General features: G+C 39.8%; 2 protein-coding genes across 2 annotated transcripts in view; one reads left to right on the top strand and one right to left on the bottom strand.

Moving 5' to 3' along the window:
• The window catches only part of LOC107724028 (integral membrane protein 2B-like), an 8,927-nt gene extending 5,450 nt beyond the window's left edge, over positions 1 to 3,477 (top strand). Inside the window, exons 3-4 of the mRNA XM_016532795.1 lie at positions 903 to 965; positions 3,166 to 3,477. Coding sequence (XP_016388281.1) covers positions 903 to 965; positions 3,166 to 3,462 — 360 coding nt within the window. The 3' untranslated portion in view covers positions 3,463 to 3,477. The remainder of the gene's footprint in view (positions 1 to 902; positions 966 to 3,165) is intronic.
• Positions 3,478 to 5,079: 1,602 nt separating this feature from the next.
• The window catches only part of LOC107724031 (enhancer of polycomb homolog 2-like), an 18,801-nt gene continuing 10,077 nt past the window's right edge, over positions 5,080 to 13,803 (bottom strand). The window contains exons 6-13 of the mRNA XM_016532800.1: positions 13,359 to 13,488; positions 13,072 to 13,278; positions 12,875 to 12,958; positions 11,269 to 11,408; positions 10,741 to 11,042; positions 8,397 to 8,552; positions 7,711 to 8,077; positions 5,080 to 6,036 (exon numbers count right to left, since the gene is read on the bottom strand). Coding sequence (XP_016388286.1) covers positions 5,964 to 6,036; positions 7,711 to 8,077; positions 8,397 to 8,552; positions 10,741 to 11,042; positions 11,269 to 11,408; positions 12,875 to 12,958; positions 13,072 to 13,278; positions 13,359 to 13,488 — 1,459 coding nt within the window. The 3' untranslated portion in view covers positions 5,080 to 5,963. The remainder of the gene's footprint in view (positions 6,037 to 7,710; positions 8,078 to 8,396; positions 8,553 to 10,740; positions 11,043 to 11,268; positions 11,409 to 12,874; positions 12,959 to 13,071; positions 13,279 to 13,358; positions 13,489 to 13,803) is intronic.

Genomic DNA, 13,803 nt, shown 5'->3' with positions numbered 1-13,803 from the left:
TCTATAACCTTTACTTCATAATCAGTCTAAGCCTTGAAGCAGTGTTTTTTGAAGCAGTGATTTTCAGCTGGGGGTTGTGGCCCAGAAATGGGTCACAGATTCACTCTGAGATGCAAAAGAAACTAAGCATAAAATCGAGCACAGACAGCAAATGTTACATAATGTAAACTCAGATAGATGGAATAAACGGAGTGTTTTAGGGCTGTCAAAATGGCTGGTTTAATACAAAAGGCCGAAAGCCAATCACACAGAGTACATTTTTTGTTTAAAAATACGAGTTGCAGTGGGATGGGGGAAAAAAACAGCCATTAAGTCTCGAGATATGTTTTTTCAAAGTTGACAAAAGTTCAAAGAAAGTTCAAAAAATTAATTTTACATGGCTTTCCAAACATGCGGTTCTCGAGTGCAACGGTGATAGATGCACGAAATATGCGTTCTGTGTGAATGGTTTGGTTTCAGTTTTGACGTAAACAAGATCTTCTCCGCATTGATGTTCTCTTTTCCCGCAATATTTGTAATCAACAACGCAGCATCACCGTGATGTTCTCTTTTCCTGCAATATTTGTAATTAACAATTCAGCAGCGCCGCATCTAGTGGCTTCAACTGGATAGGCTAACAAAAACATTAAAATGTAATGACACTTACATCGTCATCGCATCTCGTGCTCCACTGATAAGGCAGCCTCCTTAACGCACACCTAAAATTCGAATGCAACGTTTTTGCATTCGAATGTGGATTTTTATTTTAAATTCGACGAATATTCGAAATTCGAATTTTTTTTTGACAGCCCTAGAGTGTTTAATACAGCACTGAAAAACTGGCAATCAAGTTGGAGTATGCAGTTCAGATATATAATCAGGAGAGAGAGTAAAGTTGATAACTTGACTTTCCTTTGTTACAGGTTCAGGGGATCATGGATGGCAGAGCGGATGAGAGGAAGGATGCACACACCTCTTTGCAAATGGTGAGTATAAAAGGTAATCCCTTTCCACAGGTTTGTAGACAGAGAACACTGGAGACACTTAGGAAGGGAAGACGCACTGGAGACAGTTACTAGAGGTAACTGATAGAGTTCAGGAAGTCTGGTAAGTAGACCACTTCATACAAACGAGACTAGATAATGAGGTGTGTGCTTTTGTAGCAGTCCAATTGAGTGAGCTGGACGAGTAGCAAGTATGTGTGATCAGAATTCTGGTAAGGGTGAGCACTGTGATTGGCTGATGTTGGAGCCTGGCAATTACTTGACAGTACCCCACCCACCTCCACGGCCTGCACCCAGTGGCCGAGGACCCGGACGCTGTGGTGGTCGACCTCTTCCTCTGGGCCAAGGACGATTAGGGTGAGAGTCGTGGAAGGCTGTGAGCAGGGCTGGATCGAGGATATCGTCTCTGGGGACCCATGAGCGTTCCTCTGGGCCATAACCTTCCCAGTCGACCAGATACTAAAATTGGTGCAGTTGATAAGTGACCAGGTTGATCTGTCGGGTGATGGTGAAGGGGCCAGTGTATCTGCGACTAAGCTTCTTGCATGGCAGGCACATCCTGATGTCTCTGGTGGATAGCCAAACCTTCTGTCCAAACTGGAAAGTTGGACTATCCATCCATCAGATATCCGCCTGGATCCGTTGGCGTCGCACTGCCCGCATCACAGACCCTCTCGCTCTCTTGGGATCACAAGTCGACAGATAGGACATCCGATGGTTCCCTGGACCACGGGAACAAAGAAGGCTGGTAAACAAGCACACACTGGAAAGGGAGTGAAGTCCAGTGGCAGGCTGATGAAGGGAGTTCTGAGAGTACTTTGCTCCAGCCTAGGAATTGGTTTCAAGAGTTCTGGCGGCCATGGCAGAAAGTTAATAGGAAAGGTCCAAATTCCTGGATCGTTCTCTTTATCTGCCCATTCGACTGGGGATGGTATCAGGATGAGAGACTCACAGTCACACCTAGGAGGGTGAAGAAAGCTTTCCATACCTTTGACATAAACTGGGGGCCCCGATCTGATACTATGCCCTCAAGAATCCCAAAGTACCTGAAGACATGATTAAAGAGGAGTTCTGCAGTTTCCATTGCCATGGAAATCCCTTTAAGAAGAAGCAGATGACATGATTTGGTAAATCGATCAATAACAACAAGAATACATGCATTACCATCAGAGGGGGGCAGGTCCGTGATGAAGTCCACTCGTAGGTGTGACCATGGGCGATTGGGATTGGGCAGCGGATGGAGCTTGCCTGTTGGTAGATGGCACAGTCCGAGCAGCCTAGAACAAACCTTCTCACATCTCTGGCCAGGTTGGGCTAAAAGAAGCAATCTTTCTGCAGCGAGAGGGTGCTATTGGCCCCTGGGTGGCCAGTGCCCAGTGATATGTGAGCAGATTGGATGAGTGGGGTGTGCTGTGATCTGTGAAACCCCAGCAGAGCGTTTTTGGAGGCATTGGAGGAGGTGGTTAGTTCCTGAGACCACTGGATGGGACTCAAAATCAAGCTGGGAGGCAAGATGGGCTCAGGTTCCTCTGTGACCTCTTCTGGACCTTGAAGACGGGAGAGGGCATCTGCTTTGATATTCTTGGTACATGGACGATATAAATTGTAGACAGAGAACGCTGGAGACACGAAGGAAGGGAAGACACTGAAGAATAATCGCTGGAGGTAATTGTTGGAGTTCAGGAAGTCAGGCAAATAGTCCATTTTGTACAAAGGAGACCAGACAATGAGGTGAGATGAGGTAGCAGTCCTAATGAGTGAGCTGGACCAGTAGCAAGTATGTGTGATCAGAATTCTGGTCAGGGTAAGCACTGTGATGTTGGAGCCTTGCAATTACGTGACTGCAAATACTTTATGGCATATTAATGCAATATCATCTGCCACTTGGTAGAAGTGAGCAAACTTAGGCACAAGCCAATATGAAAAGGTCATATGACTTGCCTTCATCCTCAGAAATACAGAATTTTTCAAACAGCAGGACATCTATGGATCTGTACTTGTAAATTCATTCTGTATCAAGCTTTTTGTTTTTGTTTTTTCCACTATTATATTGTTACACTTGTGACATGCACCTCCCACAACTAACAAATTGATTTGCCTTTCGAAAAGTGTACATTTCAAACTGCTCTTTGAAATGTTGTTGCCAATTTGTGTGAATGCTGTATGTATTTATAACACACAGGAGGATCAGGTGTTTGTCTGTGGGTTGAAGTACTTTGAGGAAGACTATGAGTTTGCTGAGGAGGTGGAGGTGGAGTTTGAGGCGCCGCTGATGCTGCTTGAAGAGAATGTGAGCTTTTTCGAAGACGATGAGGTGGAGCTCATCAAAGTACCAGTCCCTGAGTTCAGAGACGGCGATTCAGCTGGCATCCTGCATGACTTCACCATGGTACAAAAATGCACACACACACACACACACACACACTCACATGCACAGTGTTTAGCCATAACCACCATTGACATATTATCAGTCAACTGACATATTATCAGCCACACTGCTGTATTCATATCCATTATAAATTTAGCAGGGATGGACAGGTTTTCTGAAATTTTCAGTTTCTGAGATTATGAGGTTAAGGGGGGGTTGGCAATTTTTTTTTTTTTTTAATTAATACTTTTTTCAGTATCCAAAGTGACAGTAAAGACATTTATAATGTTGCAAACTATTTCTATTTCAAAGAAATGCTGTTCTCAACAATCCTGAATTTTCTAAATCATGGTTTCCACAGAAATATTACATAACTTTTCAACATTGATTTAATATATGTTCTAGATGTTCTTTGCATTCAAATAAATGCAAAATAAATCAAATAAAAGCGTAAGTCTTTTTGAAAAACATTTAAAAAATCTTACTGACCACATACTTTTGAACGGTAGTGTAAGTCAAATGTAAAGCAAGCGGAGTTTGGAAAAGAGGAAATGTGATATCGGCGTGATAAGGTTCTTAGGTCTTTGGGGTGGGTCATCATATATCCTTCAAATTCGGTTCCTGGTTGCTCAGATGATCGTTTATAGTTAATATGCATTGCGTATGGTCATTAGTTGAAGCTGATGTTAAAATATTTCATCTTATCCGAGCTTAATATGCAAAGACAACTATAAGCAAGCAGTTAGTAGGTTTATTCCTTGACTGTGGCACTGTAAGAATATCAGCATTGCGAGAGAATAGCATTTTCAGGTGATTCCAGATTTTCAGCAGGTACGGCTCAAGTTATTGGCTCAAAGACCTCTATGAGCAAAAACGGCAGGAAACAGGTCACATACTTCTGGGGAACCTGCCAGCCAAACTAGACTTGATCGGTGTCGTGTCATAGGTGTGTGGGCGGAGTCGGCGTGGGTGGAAACAGTAGTTTCATTGTAAACATTGGAAAAGCATGGTGTTGACTCAGAATGGCCTACATAAAAGACTTGAGTAAAAGTCTGTCGTACTTTCTTATTGATATATTAAAACATTTTTTTAACATTGACAAAACGAGTAACATTAAGGTCCACTGAAGTGCCTTGAAATGCGCAGCGTTATTCAATTGGTAATAAAAACGCCAAAAAAAAAACATGGTTAGCCTACTACACTTTTACTATAGTAATACCATTGCTCATTTTCGTAAGGGATTGTGTATCGAAATCATCTCAAAAAGTAAAGATCAAGCGCCTAACAAGGTCTCCGCGCGTTAATTCGAATGGTTTGTTTTCCCCCTCGGCATAAACGGTTATGACGTTTTTGTGGGCGTTCCCAGCAATGCCGAACAAGTCTATACGGCTTGAAGAGCTCACTTGCCCCCTCTGCTGTTTAAAGCCCATTCTTGCATTGTTAACTTCAAATTAAATCCTAAAAAAAAAGAAAAAGACAAAATCACAAGGAACTTATACTAAACACCACTCACTCACTCATCAACTGACTACAGTAATGCACCCTGAATGGCTAAAATGACTTTTAAAGATCTGTCATGTCCACACTAAGTGCACGAAGAAGGCCTTATATACTTTTCTCTAAACATCATAAGCACAAAACATGCATGTCCGAAGTATCATAACTGAAAACTAGTGTACTTATTTACAGGAAACTCAATGCAAATGACTGGCAGCTGTGGAAGTAGATTCACTCATTTCATTAAAAAGGCCATTTGAAAAGGGGAAATTTATTTGAAGACACTGGACTGAGGATGTATAAATTTCAGCATTCATAAACAAGATGGCTGACAGTATTTGTGACCTGTAGTTTACTTTCAATACAACACCAGTCAGAGCCCTGAACAGCTCCTTCCACACTGATTAACCAGCAATGGCTAAATACAAATGAGGGTTCGGCTGACTCCATCAGAAGAGCAGAAAGTAAATGCCAAATTGAAGGTCTTCTGCTTGATTTCTCAAGGAGCTTCACATAAGCACATTCTGATGGAGGCCATTGGTCTCCAGAATTAACATTGGTAAGACAAAGAGAGGAAGGCAAGAAAATAAACCATTTAAAAATGGTCGACATTTCAAGGGAAGATCACTCCTTCTGAAAGTACACATCTGTGAAACCAAATTCAGCTTTCTCCTTCCTGAAAAGAAAAAAGCACAAAGCATGGTATACTAGCTGTGTCTGCATTTTGTGGTCACAGATTTGGATTTATTTGTATGAGATACAAAAATGTAAACATTGCAAAATAAATAGTTAAAACAAGTGACGCAGGACCAATATTCATGCTCATGATCCCGACATGAACTGATGCACTTGTCTTGCTTGCATTTTCAAGTGCAAAAGCATGATGACCAAAAAAACAAAACAAAAAACCAATCTAGGATTCAAGTAACAGAAATGACAGACTAATGATACAAATATACTATTTTTACAAGGTAGTGATAATTCCCAATTTTACAAAATGTACACTTATAATATTGACAAATTTCTCTTAATATTTTGATATGCTGTTATTGGGTATAAGTCTGTGTAGAAGCGCACAGCTCTCAGCACTGAAGTCTTTTGTGTTTTTGGATGGGCTATATGACCTCCATGGCGACTGTGGTCTCTGATAATCCGTTGAGAGTCAGTCTCTCTGGTTCGTGATTTTCCCTGCAATAACAATCAAACATATGATTTATTATTATTATTTAAACTTATTTAAAATGTTCATTCTGTATTTGAAATTTAGATATACACAATGTCTTTATTGACAATTTTGAAGTTTTTTTATTGTTATTTTTCAGATGAATTCTGTTCTTTGAACTTTCTATTCAAAGAATCCTGAAAAAAAATTACTTGTATATATACATATATATATACATAACTTTAATATGCATTATACAGAGGCAAGAGGAAAAGAAAAAAATACCATCTAAACTTTTCTAAAGACAGTAAGTTCCCCTCAGACATACATTCATATAAACTCCTACACCTAAATGAATCGCGATTTGTTAAGCATCTCAACCGATTTGAATCGTCACATATTTGAATCGATTTTCAACCGGCTCGCGGTTAATCGTTACATCCCTAATACATATATATATATATATCAAATTTTTTTTTGTGTGTGTGTGTGGAAACCATGATTTAAGCAGCATGACCATTTTTAGAAGAAGAAAAAGAAAAAGAAGAAGAAATGTTTCCTGAGCACGGAATCAGCCTATAAGAATAATTTCTGAAGGATCATGTGACACTGAAGACTGGAGTAATGACTGCTGAAAATTCAGCTTCACATAAATAAATTAAATTTAACATCATTGTTTTTACTTTAATCAAATAAATGCAGCCTTGGTGAGAATAGGAAACTTCTTTCGAAAGCATTAAAAAAATAGTAGCGATTCCAAACTTTTGAACGATAGTGTAAATTTTTTTGTACATATTTTTTAGGGATGTAACGATTCACTCAACTCATGATTTGATTCACAATTTTGATTTCACGATTCTATTTTCTCACAATTTTTTTTTTACTAAATGAGATTGAAGACATTATCCAGTAAATGAAAAGGTGTCGTTTTATTAGGCTATTGCTGCACGTTTCTTTGTGAAATTTAAATATAACAAAACTGAACTGAAATTCTAAAACAAACCCCAAATCAAACAAGTAAGTTACACAAATAAAAGAAATCTCTTAATATGAACAAACTAAGGCTTTGTCTGTGCTCTTTCCATTTAAAATTAGAGACAAGCACTGGATTTTACTCATGTTCCAAACAAAGATGCAGCATACATGCAGCATGAGTAGTTTTTAATCTAAATTAGACTGTATAATTTCGAAATTTGAAGCAAAAACAGAATGGTCTGACTTTAGTTTTGTGAAACTATACTACATAAAACATCAGAACGGAAGAGCAGACGAGCTGAATGAGACGCAGATTCACTCTCTGACAGCAGGTGGCGCTTATGAACAGCAATGATACAGTGTTTCCTGGGTTACCGCTGTGAACAAAGCAGAGCTGTGCTTATGAACACTACTTTAATATGCATTGTTCAGAGGCAAGATGAAAAGAAAAGATGTCAGATCACCTCAGAGATACATTCAAATAAACTCCTACTCTAATTGTATCGCGTTTTGTTTGGCATCTCAACTGATTTGAATCGTCACATATTTGAATCGATTTTCAACCGGCTCGCGGTTAATCGTTACATCCCTATTATTTTTTATTCTAAAAAATTGTAGATATTCAAATTAATTTTCAGCCCCACCCACCCCTAAAAATAATAATACAAAAAAAGAAAAAGAGAGGAAAATAACAAGTGAATAAGCGCTGTGGTCTCGGTACCGACCTGGCAATGTCGATGGCACTAGTAGGGGTGACTTTGGTTACCCGGTCCAGACTGCTAGCAACACTGGCCAACTTTAAGGCTGAGGGTGAAGGGGCGCACAGGCGTGCACTGTGGTGCGTGTGGGCAGGAGATACAGCGCTCACAGTGCTCAGGTGCCCGTGGCCGTGAGGCAGAGACTGAGGGACGGGCAGCTGTGGGCTAGATGCATTCGTCATACGTACTAAAGAGCCTGACTCACCACCACCTCCACTCGGTGCAGAACGGTTCATTTTTGCTTGTCTAAAGCTTCCTGCAGGAGACAGAAGAATCATTGAAATATGATCAGCTTTCTTTAAATTAACCACCAAACAAAGATTTTGACATAAGTCTCCAAATAAATTCAGGTCTCATGAACAGTTTTGCTATTATTCCCCACAAAGTTCTATAAAACAGTTTATAGTTTTAAAATATTCCCAAGAACTACTGAAACAGACACATTTCATGCAATGATTCTTTTTTATTTTAAAGGGGTCATATGATGCGATTAAAATTTTTTCTTTCTCTTTGGAGTGTTACAAGCTCTTGGTGCATAAAGATCTGTCGGCGGATCGGCTTTCACCGTGGACGAAGCGGAGTCCAGCCCGGGGTCGTCACATGTATTTGCCGCAAGCCCACCCGCCGCCACTCACTCAAGCCGGCCTCCGCACACTCTAGCTCGCCGTGTGTGACGCTGTGTTTCGTTGTGAAAGCAATGTGCAGTTCTGGTGCTGTCGAGTTCTGCTGGAGTTCTTGCTGCTGTAACTGTTTGTGCATCTGAACCAGCTGCTGCTGATGGGAGTGAAATTGCTCTTCTGTGTATCCACCTGCATGTGCAAGAATATGGAGGATAAATTGGGGCAGTCGTGGCCTAATGGTTAGAGAGTCAGACTTGCAACCCAAAGGTCACAGGTTTGAGTTTCGGCAGGGATTGTAAGTGGGGGGAGTGAATGACCAGCTCTCTTTTCCACCCTCAATACCACAACTGAGGTGAGACCCTTGTGCAAGGTACTGAACCTCCAACTGCTCCCTGGGGGCCGCAGCAAAAAATGGCTGACCACTGCTCCGGGGGTGTGTTCATGGTGTGTGTGTGCGTCTGTTCACTACTCACTGCTATGTGTGCACTTCGATGTGTTAAATGCAAAGCACAAATTCCGAGTATGGGACACCATACTTGGCCACACTTCACTTCCACTTACAGATTTAAGGGGCTTTAAGCCAGCAATTGAATTTTTTTCTGCTAGGTGGCAGTAAAGTAACTCTGAACACTAACATTGAAAAGTTTAGGATCAGTAAGAGTTTTTTGAAAAATGTAACTTATTCAGCAAGGATGCATTAAATTGATCAAAAGTGATAGTAAAAATATTAATACTTAAAAACGTTTTAGTTAAAAAAATTAATGTTTCGGCAAGAAAATCAAGTTTTTAATTAATAACGACATTAATAACACTAATATAAGAAATGTTTCTAGAGCAAAGTCAGCATATTAGAGTGATTTCTGAGGAGTCATGTGACATTGAAGACTGGAGTAATAACTGCTGAAAATTCAGCTTTTCCATCACAGGAATAATTATATTTAAAAATGTAATACTGATCAACATTGCACTCAGCCCTTTAACGTAAAGATGTGCAATGTTGTTTGTTAAATGACAACGTGTTCCCAGAATTGACACAGCTCACCTCTGAAGTAAACACTGAGTAAACCAGGGCTTAAACTATCTTTTGTTTTCAGATTAATTACAGCTTAATACTTTTACTTTAAGTGACACGTAAGCATAACACAAAAACCACTAGGATACTTCACAGGTTTAGTATTCATCATCAAATTTAGCCTTACTGAATAATCTACATTTGTAATGTGCACATAAGCTACCGTTTTGCTATGGCTTATGTCTTTGTCTGAATATTCGTTTCCAGTAGGGGTGCTCCGATTGATCGGCTACTGATCACTATCGGCCGATAATCGCTTTGGGATGATTGATCGGCGGTCTCTAAAAAGGCCGATCTCAAAAAAACGATCACAAGCTGATGACACACCTGCCGTGAGGTTTGGCATGACATGCAGCGGCACAGTCTCAGTCTCTGTCCGGCGCAGGTGAAATAATTATAATGCTGAAGGTGAGGTACTCCTTCATATTTTTTAATTAAATAACTTATAAATTCATTTGAAAACCTTGTGTGAGACGTAATTTCACAAACAGCATAAGTGAATCACCTCGCACACTCTCTCTTAAAATACGCAAATGTCTTCAAATCACCACACATCACGTCTGTCTACAAGCGAGCTGCACGCTGCACAGTTGACACAGGAATTGTCACTTGCACAATCGAGGCAGTGTCACATCGTCACTAAAGTTTATAAATTGCATTACTTTTTAATTCTTGCCAGTGTTTAACCATTCAGCGCTCACGCGCTCTCTTGGAGACTGCGCTCATGCACACTCTGCAGCGCACACACATAATGCCAGGTTCACATTACTCTGTTTGCAGTGCGAATGCGGTGCGTATTTTTCCGCGCTCATGTTAACAGATTAATAAAGCGTTCACTGCACATGATTGCTGTCTGGCAGTGCGCTCTAGAAGCGGTGCGTCTGCAGCAGAGCAGAGATAATTTCCGCATGGAGTCTATTGCTGCACTGCAAGCGCTGAATTAAAGTAATACATTTCTTGTTTGTATGAAGGCTAAATACAAGTAAAAGGTGAACATTCATTTATTTGCGCCGTTTTTTTTTTTTTTATATTATATGGTTTTATATGAGGTGTCATAGACTTGCCAAATTCATTTTTCATAAGTTTGTAAGACAGACAACTGTTGTGGGCGTTCTTGGTAGTTTTTACGAGGCTTTTTTTAATAGTATTCATATCGATATCGGAATTATATTGTATCAACCGAAATTAAGAAATATATCGTATCGTGAAATTTTGGCCATATCGTCCAGCCCTACCCTGGAATAAACTGACAGTTACAATTTAGTTGACTGAGCTTCTGAATCCTGTTCAGCTCAGATGCCTCACCTGACACACTGTTAGAGAGAGGCGTCGCTCCACCTTTTTCCACCTGCGGAGTCCCTTTCTTGTCCTCACCCCTTGAGTTCTCCTGTAGCGGCCGAAGGCGAAAAAACTTCCACCTGCAGGCCTGGATGTCACTCAGGAGCTGAGTCAGTGAGCGCTGAGGGCTTAATTTGTAGTTCTGAGAGTTTGTATTTGCGTGGACGGGGAGGTCAGGCACAATAGAGTCAGCAGAGGGATAAAACATGTCAGGGTCCAGATGCCTGAGGGCACGGTCCAGATCTGACGAGGTGCGATCCAAAACAACCCTGATGGAATACAACAGAGTGCTTTTAGATATGCGGCACAATCTGCACTGATCATTAGGGAGTAGCTTCATGAACACTTCAATTTAATCTGGATTAAATAAATTCACACCACACATCATCTCTACAGTGACTCATACTTCAGTAAAGGAAACAGATTTTTTTTCTTTTTTTTATTATAAAAGATTAAAAGGGCAAATGAGAAACTGTAAATAGAAGTATGACGTACCTGCCACCTCTACCCACCCTCCCGCGTGCCACTGCAATACAGCGTCTGGGCACGGACAGGGCGGTGAGACAGTTGCGCTGCCATAGCCGGTCCTGACCCATCTGCTGCCAGTGAGGAGAGCAGCTCTGACCCATCAGCGGCTGAGGACACGCAACACACATTTAACAATGGCAAAAGAAATGACCAAAGCACAAATAATATGCTAACTCTGTCACTATTAAAGTGAGTATAGCATAGTCTATGGCAGGTAGGAACAACTAGCTATGAAGTTTTGTATTAGTTACATGTTATTCACACGCACTAAAGCAAAGCAGCAGTATTGGCCAAGTGTTCTATTTACATGCTACAAAAAACACTCCACCTTGTCTCATGACCCACGTAAGAGAGGGTTCATTATTGTGAATCAGTTTCAATACGTTCAAAACAATGATCTGATGTCATTAGAATTCACACTTGTTCTCAAACGTCCTCAAGCAGCATTTTCTCATGCTTAATGTTAACTAGGGTTGCAAAGGGGTGGAAAATTTCCAGTAAATTTCCGGAAACTTTCCAAAAATCCCTGGAATATTCCAAAAAATCCTGGAAAGTTTCTAAAATTTCTGGAATATTTAAGAAATTTCCTGGTAATTTTCCACCTTTTTGCAACCCTAATGTTAACAATATGCCCTTATATAAATAAGGATACAAATATTAAAAATAATAAAACATTTATTTGTACTTATTTTGATTATTTTAAATGCAGTTTAAATGTTAAATATAAGACATTATCTACTTGACAAAAACGGCTGATTGAAATAATGCTATAAAATGATTTGGGGGAAATAGCCAGTGGTTCTCAACAGGGGGCCGGGGCCCACTAGAGGGTCTCAGCAAGCTTCCAAAGGGGCCTGATGACTTAAAATTATTTAAAATACAACAAAACAAGCATATAAATAGGTTAAATGTTTGTTTGTTTTTTAATGCTTTTGTGGCTATCATGGCAGGAAAACTGTTTAGTAAAACAATATTAGTTATCTATTTTTGTTACATAAATCAAGATATTTCTTATCTTAATTTACCCACTTAACTTAAAAGACAACTTTTAAGATCCAGGATTCACAGTTTTGGAAAACCTGGATATATGATGTAGCCTAATTTTAGTGTGTTTGTAGATCTGGAAAAATCATGCAAATTATTACAATCTTAAAACATTATGGGCAATTTTTTAAGAATGTATATTTCACCAGTTACAAAGCTCTAAACTAATTGCTTATAAGGAAATGAAGTTAAAAATATTTTTTAAAATCCTTACGCAGTAAATCACAAACTATTGGAGGAAGAGTCATGTAAATTCACTGGTTAAACAGAGTGGGAGGCCTGGAAAAATAATCAGCATCTAAAAGTTTTGTAATCCTGAAATTCAATTATTTTAATTACTTTTTTTTTTTTTTTTTTTACACAAACTATAGTAAAAGTGCCCATGGATTAAAAAAGTTTTGAAAACAAACTAGGACTGCATTCGAACATTTTTGTGGACAAGTTGAGAACCACTGCTTTAAGCCATGTCAGGACACCTTAAATATCAAGATAGAATTTTGCCAGCATTGATGTAAAATGGGAAACTCACAGCATGGTAACTGCAGCCAGCTTTCCGTCTGAAGGCAAAGATTCCATCAGGATCATTCTCTTCATCCGGCTCTGAAGCAGGAGACTTCAGAGTAAAAAGTAGAAACAAAAGACATAATTAACGTCTTTTCAGTAAAACTTCTCAATAGGACACATCTACATGAGCATCTGTAGCCTAACACTGAAATTTGCACTGACCAGCGGGTAATCCTCCTCTCCAGAACTGTGGAAGTCATATTGTTTAATGTCTGCCTTGTTGATGGTTTGCTGTCGCTCTGGCCGACCAGGCTGGCGAAATGCATCAAGATTGGGCCTCTTGTACTTTTTATGGGAACGCACAAAGTCAAAGTGAGGCTCAGGCTTGACTGTGAAGGGGTGGAGGTGTTTGGGCCCAGATTTGTGGGACTGAAGGAAAGAGAAGAAATTGTTTTATCACAACTAGTGAGCACGTTCATGCTATTTCTTGCACACAGATATTTCCTTACCTTAATTTTGCTCTCTACCTTGTGTCGGCTGCTCATGGGTAAGGATATGGGCGCAGGGTAAATGGTTTTCTCTGCCAGAGGTACAGTTACTTCATTCAGAACCTCTCCTGAGAAGTCTCCAATTTGATATCTAATAAATACAAGACATGGAGAAACAAAGGGTAAAAACCACTTTGCACTTTTCAAATGATTTAAAACTTAGCGAGGCAGGTAATGAGATAGAGTAGTCCCCTTTCACACAACAACCGTTCTAGCAGTTAAAGGGGTCCTATTATGCTTTTTCACTTTTTTAATTAGTCAGTGTGTAGTGTCTATGTTTGGGCATAAAAAATATCTAGAAAGTTACAAATCTCAAAGTCCACTCCAAAGGGAGATATTTCGTTTTTAAAAAAAATCCCTTTTCAAGAACTACAACGAACGGCTCGTTTGGACTACAGCGTTTATT

Source organism: Sinocyclocheilus rhinocerous, unplaced genomic scaffold (assembly GCF_001515625.1).
Source record: "Sinocyclocheilus rhinocerous isolate Xijiao unplaced genomic scaffold, SAMN03320098_v1.1 scaffold2230, whole genome shotgun sequence".
NCBI classification, from domain to species: Eukaryota; Metazoa; Chordata; class Actinopteri; order Cypriniformes; family Cyprinidae; genus Sinocyclocheilus; species Sinocyclocheilus rhinocerous.
The sequence above is the reverse complement of the archived record's forward strand: the minus strand, read 5'-3'. Positions and strand labels throughout refer to the sequence as shown.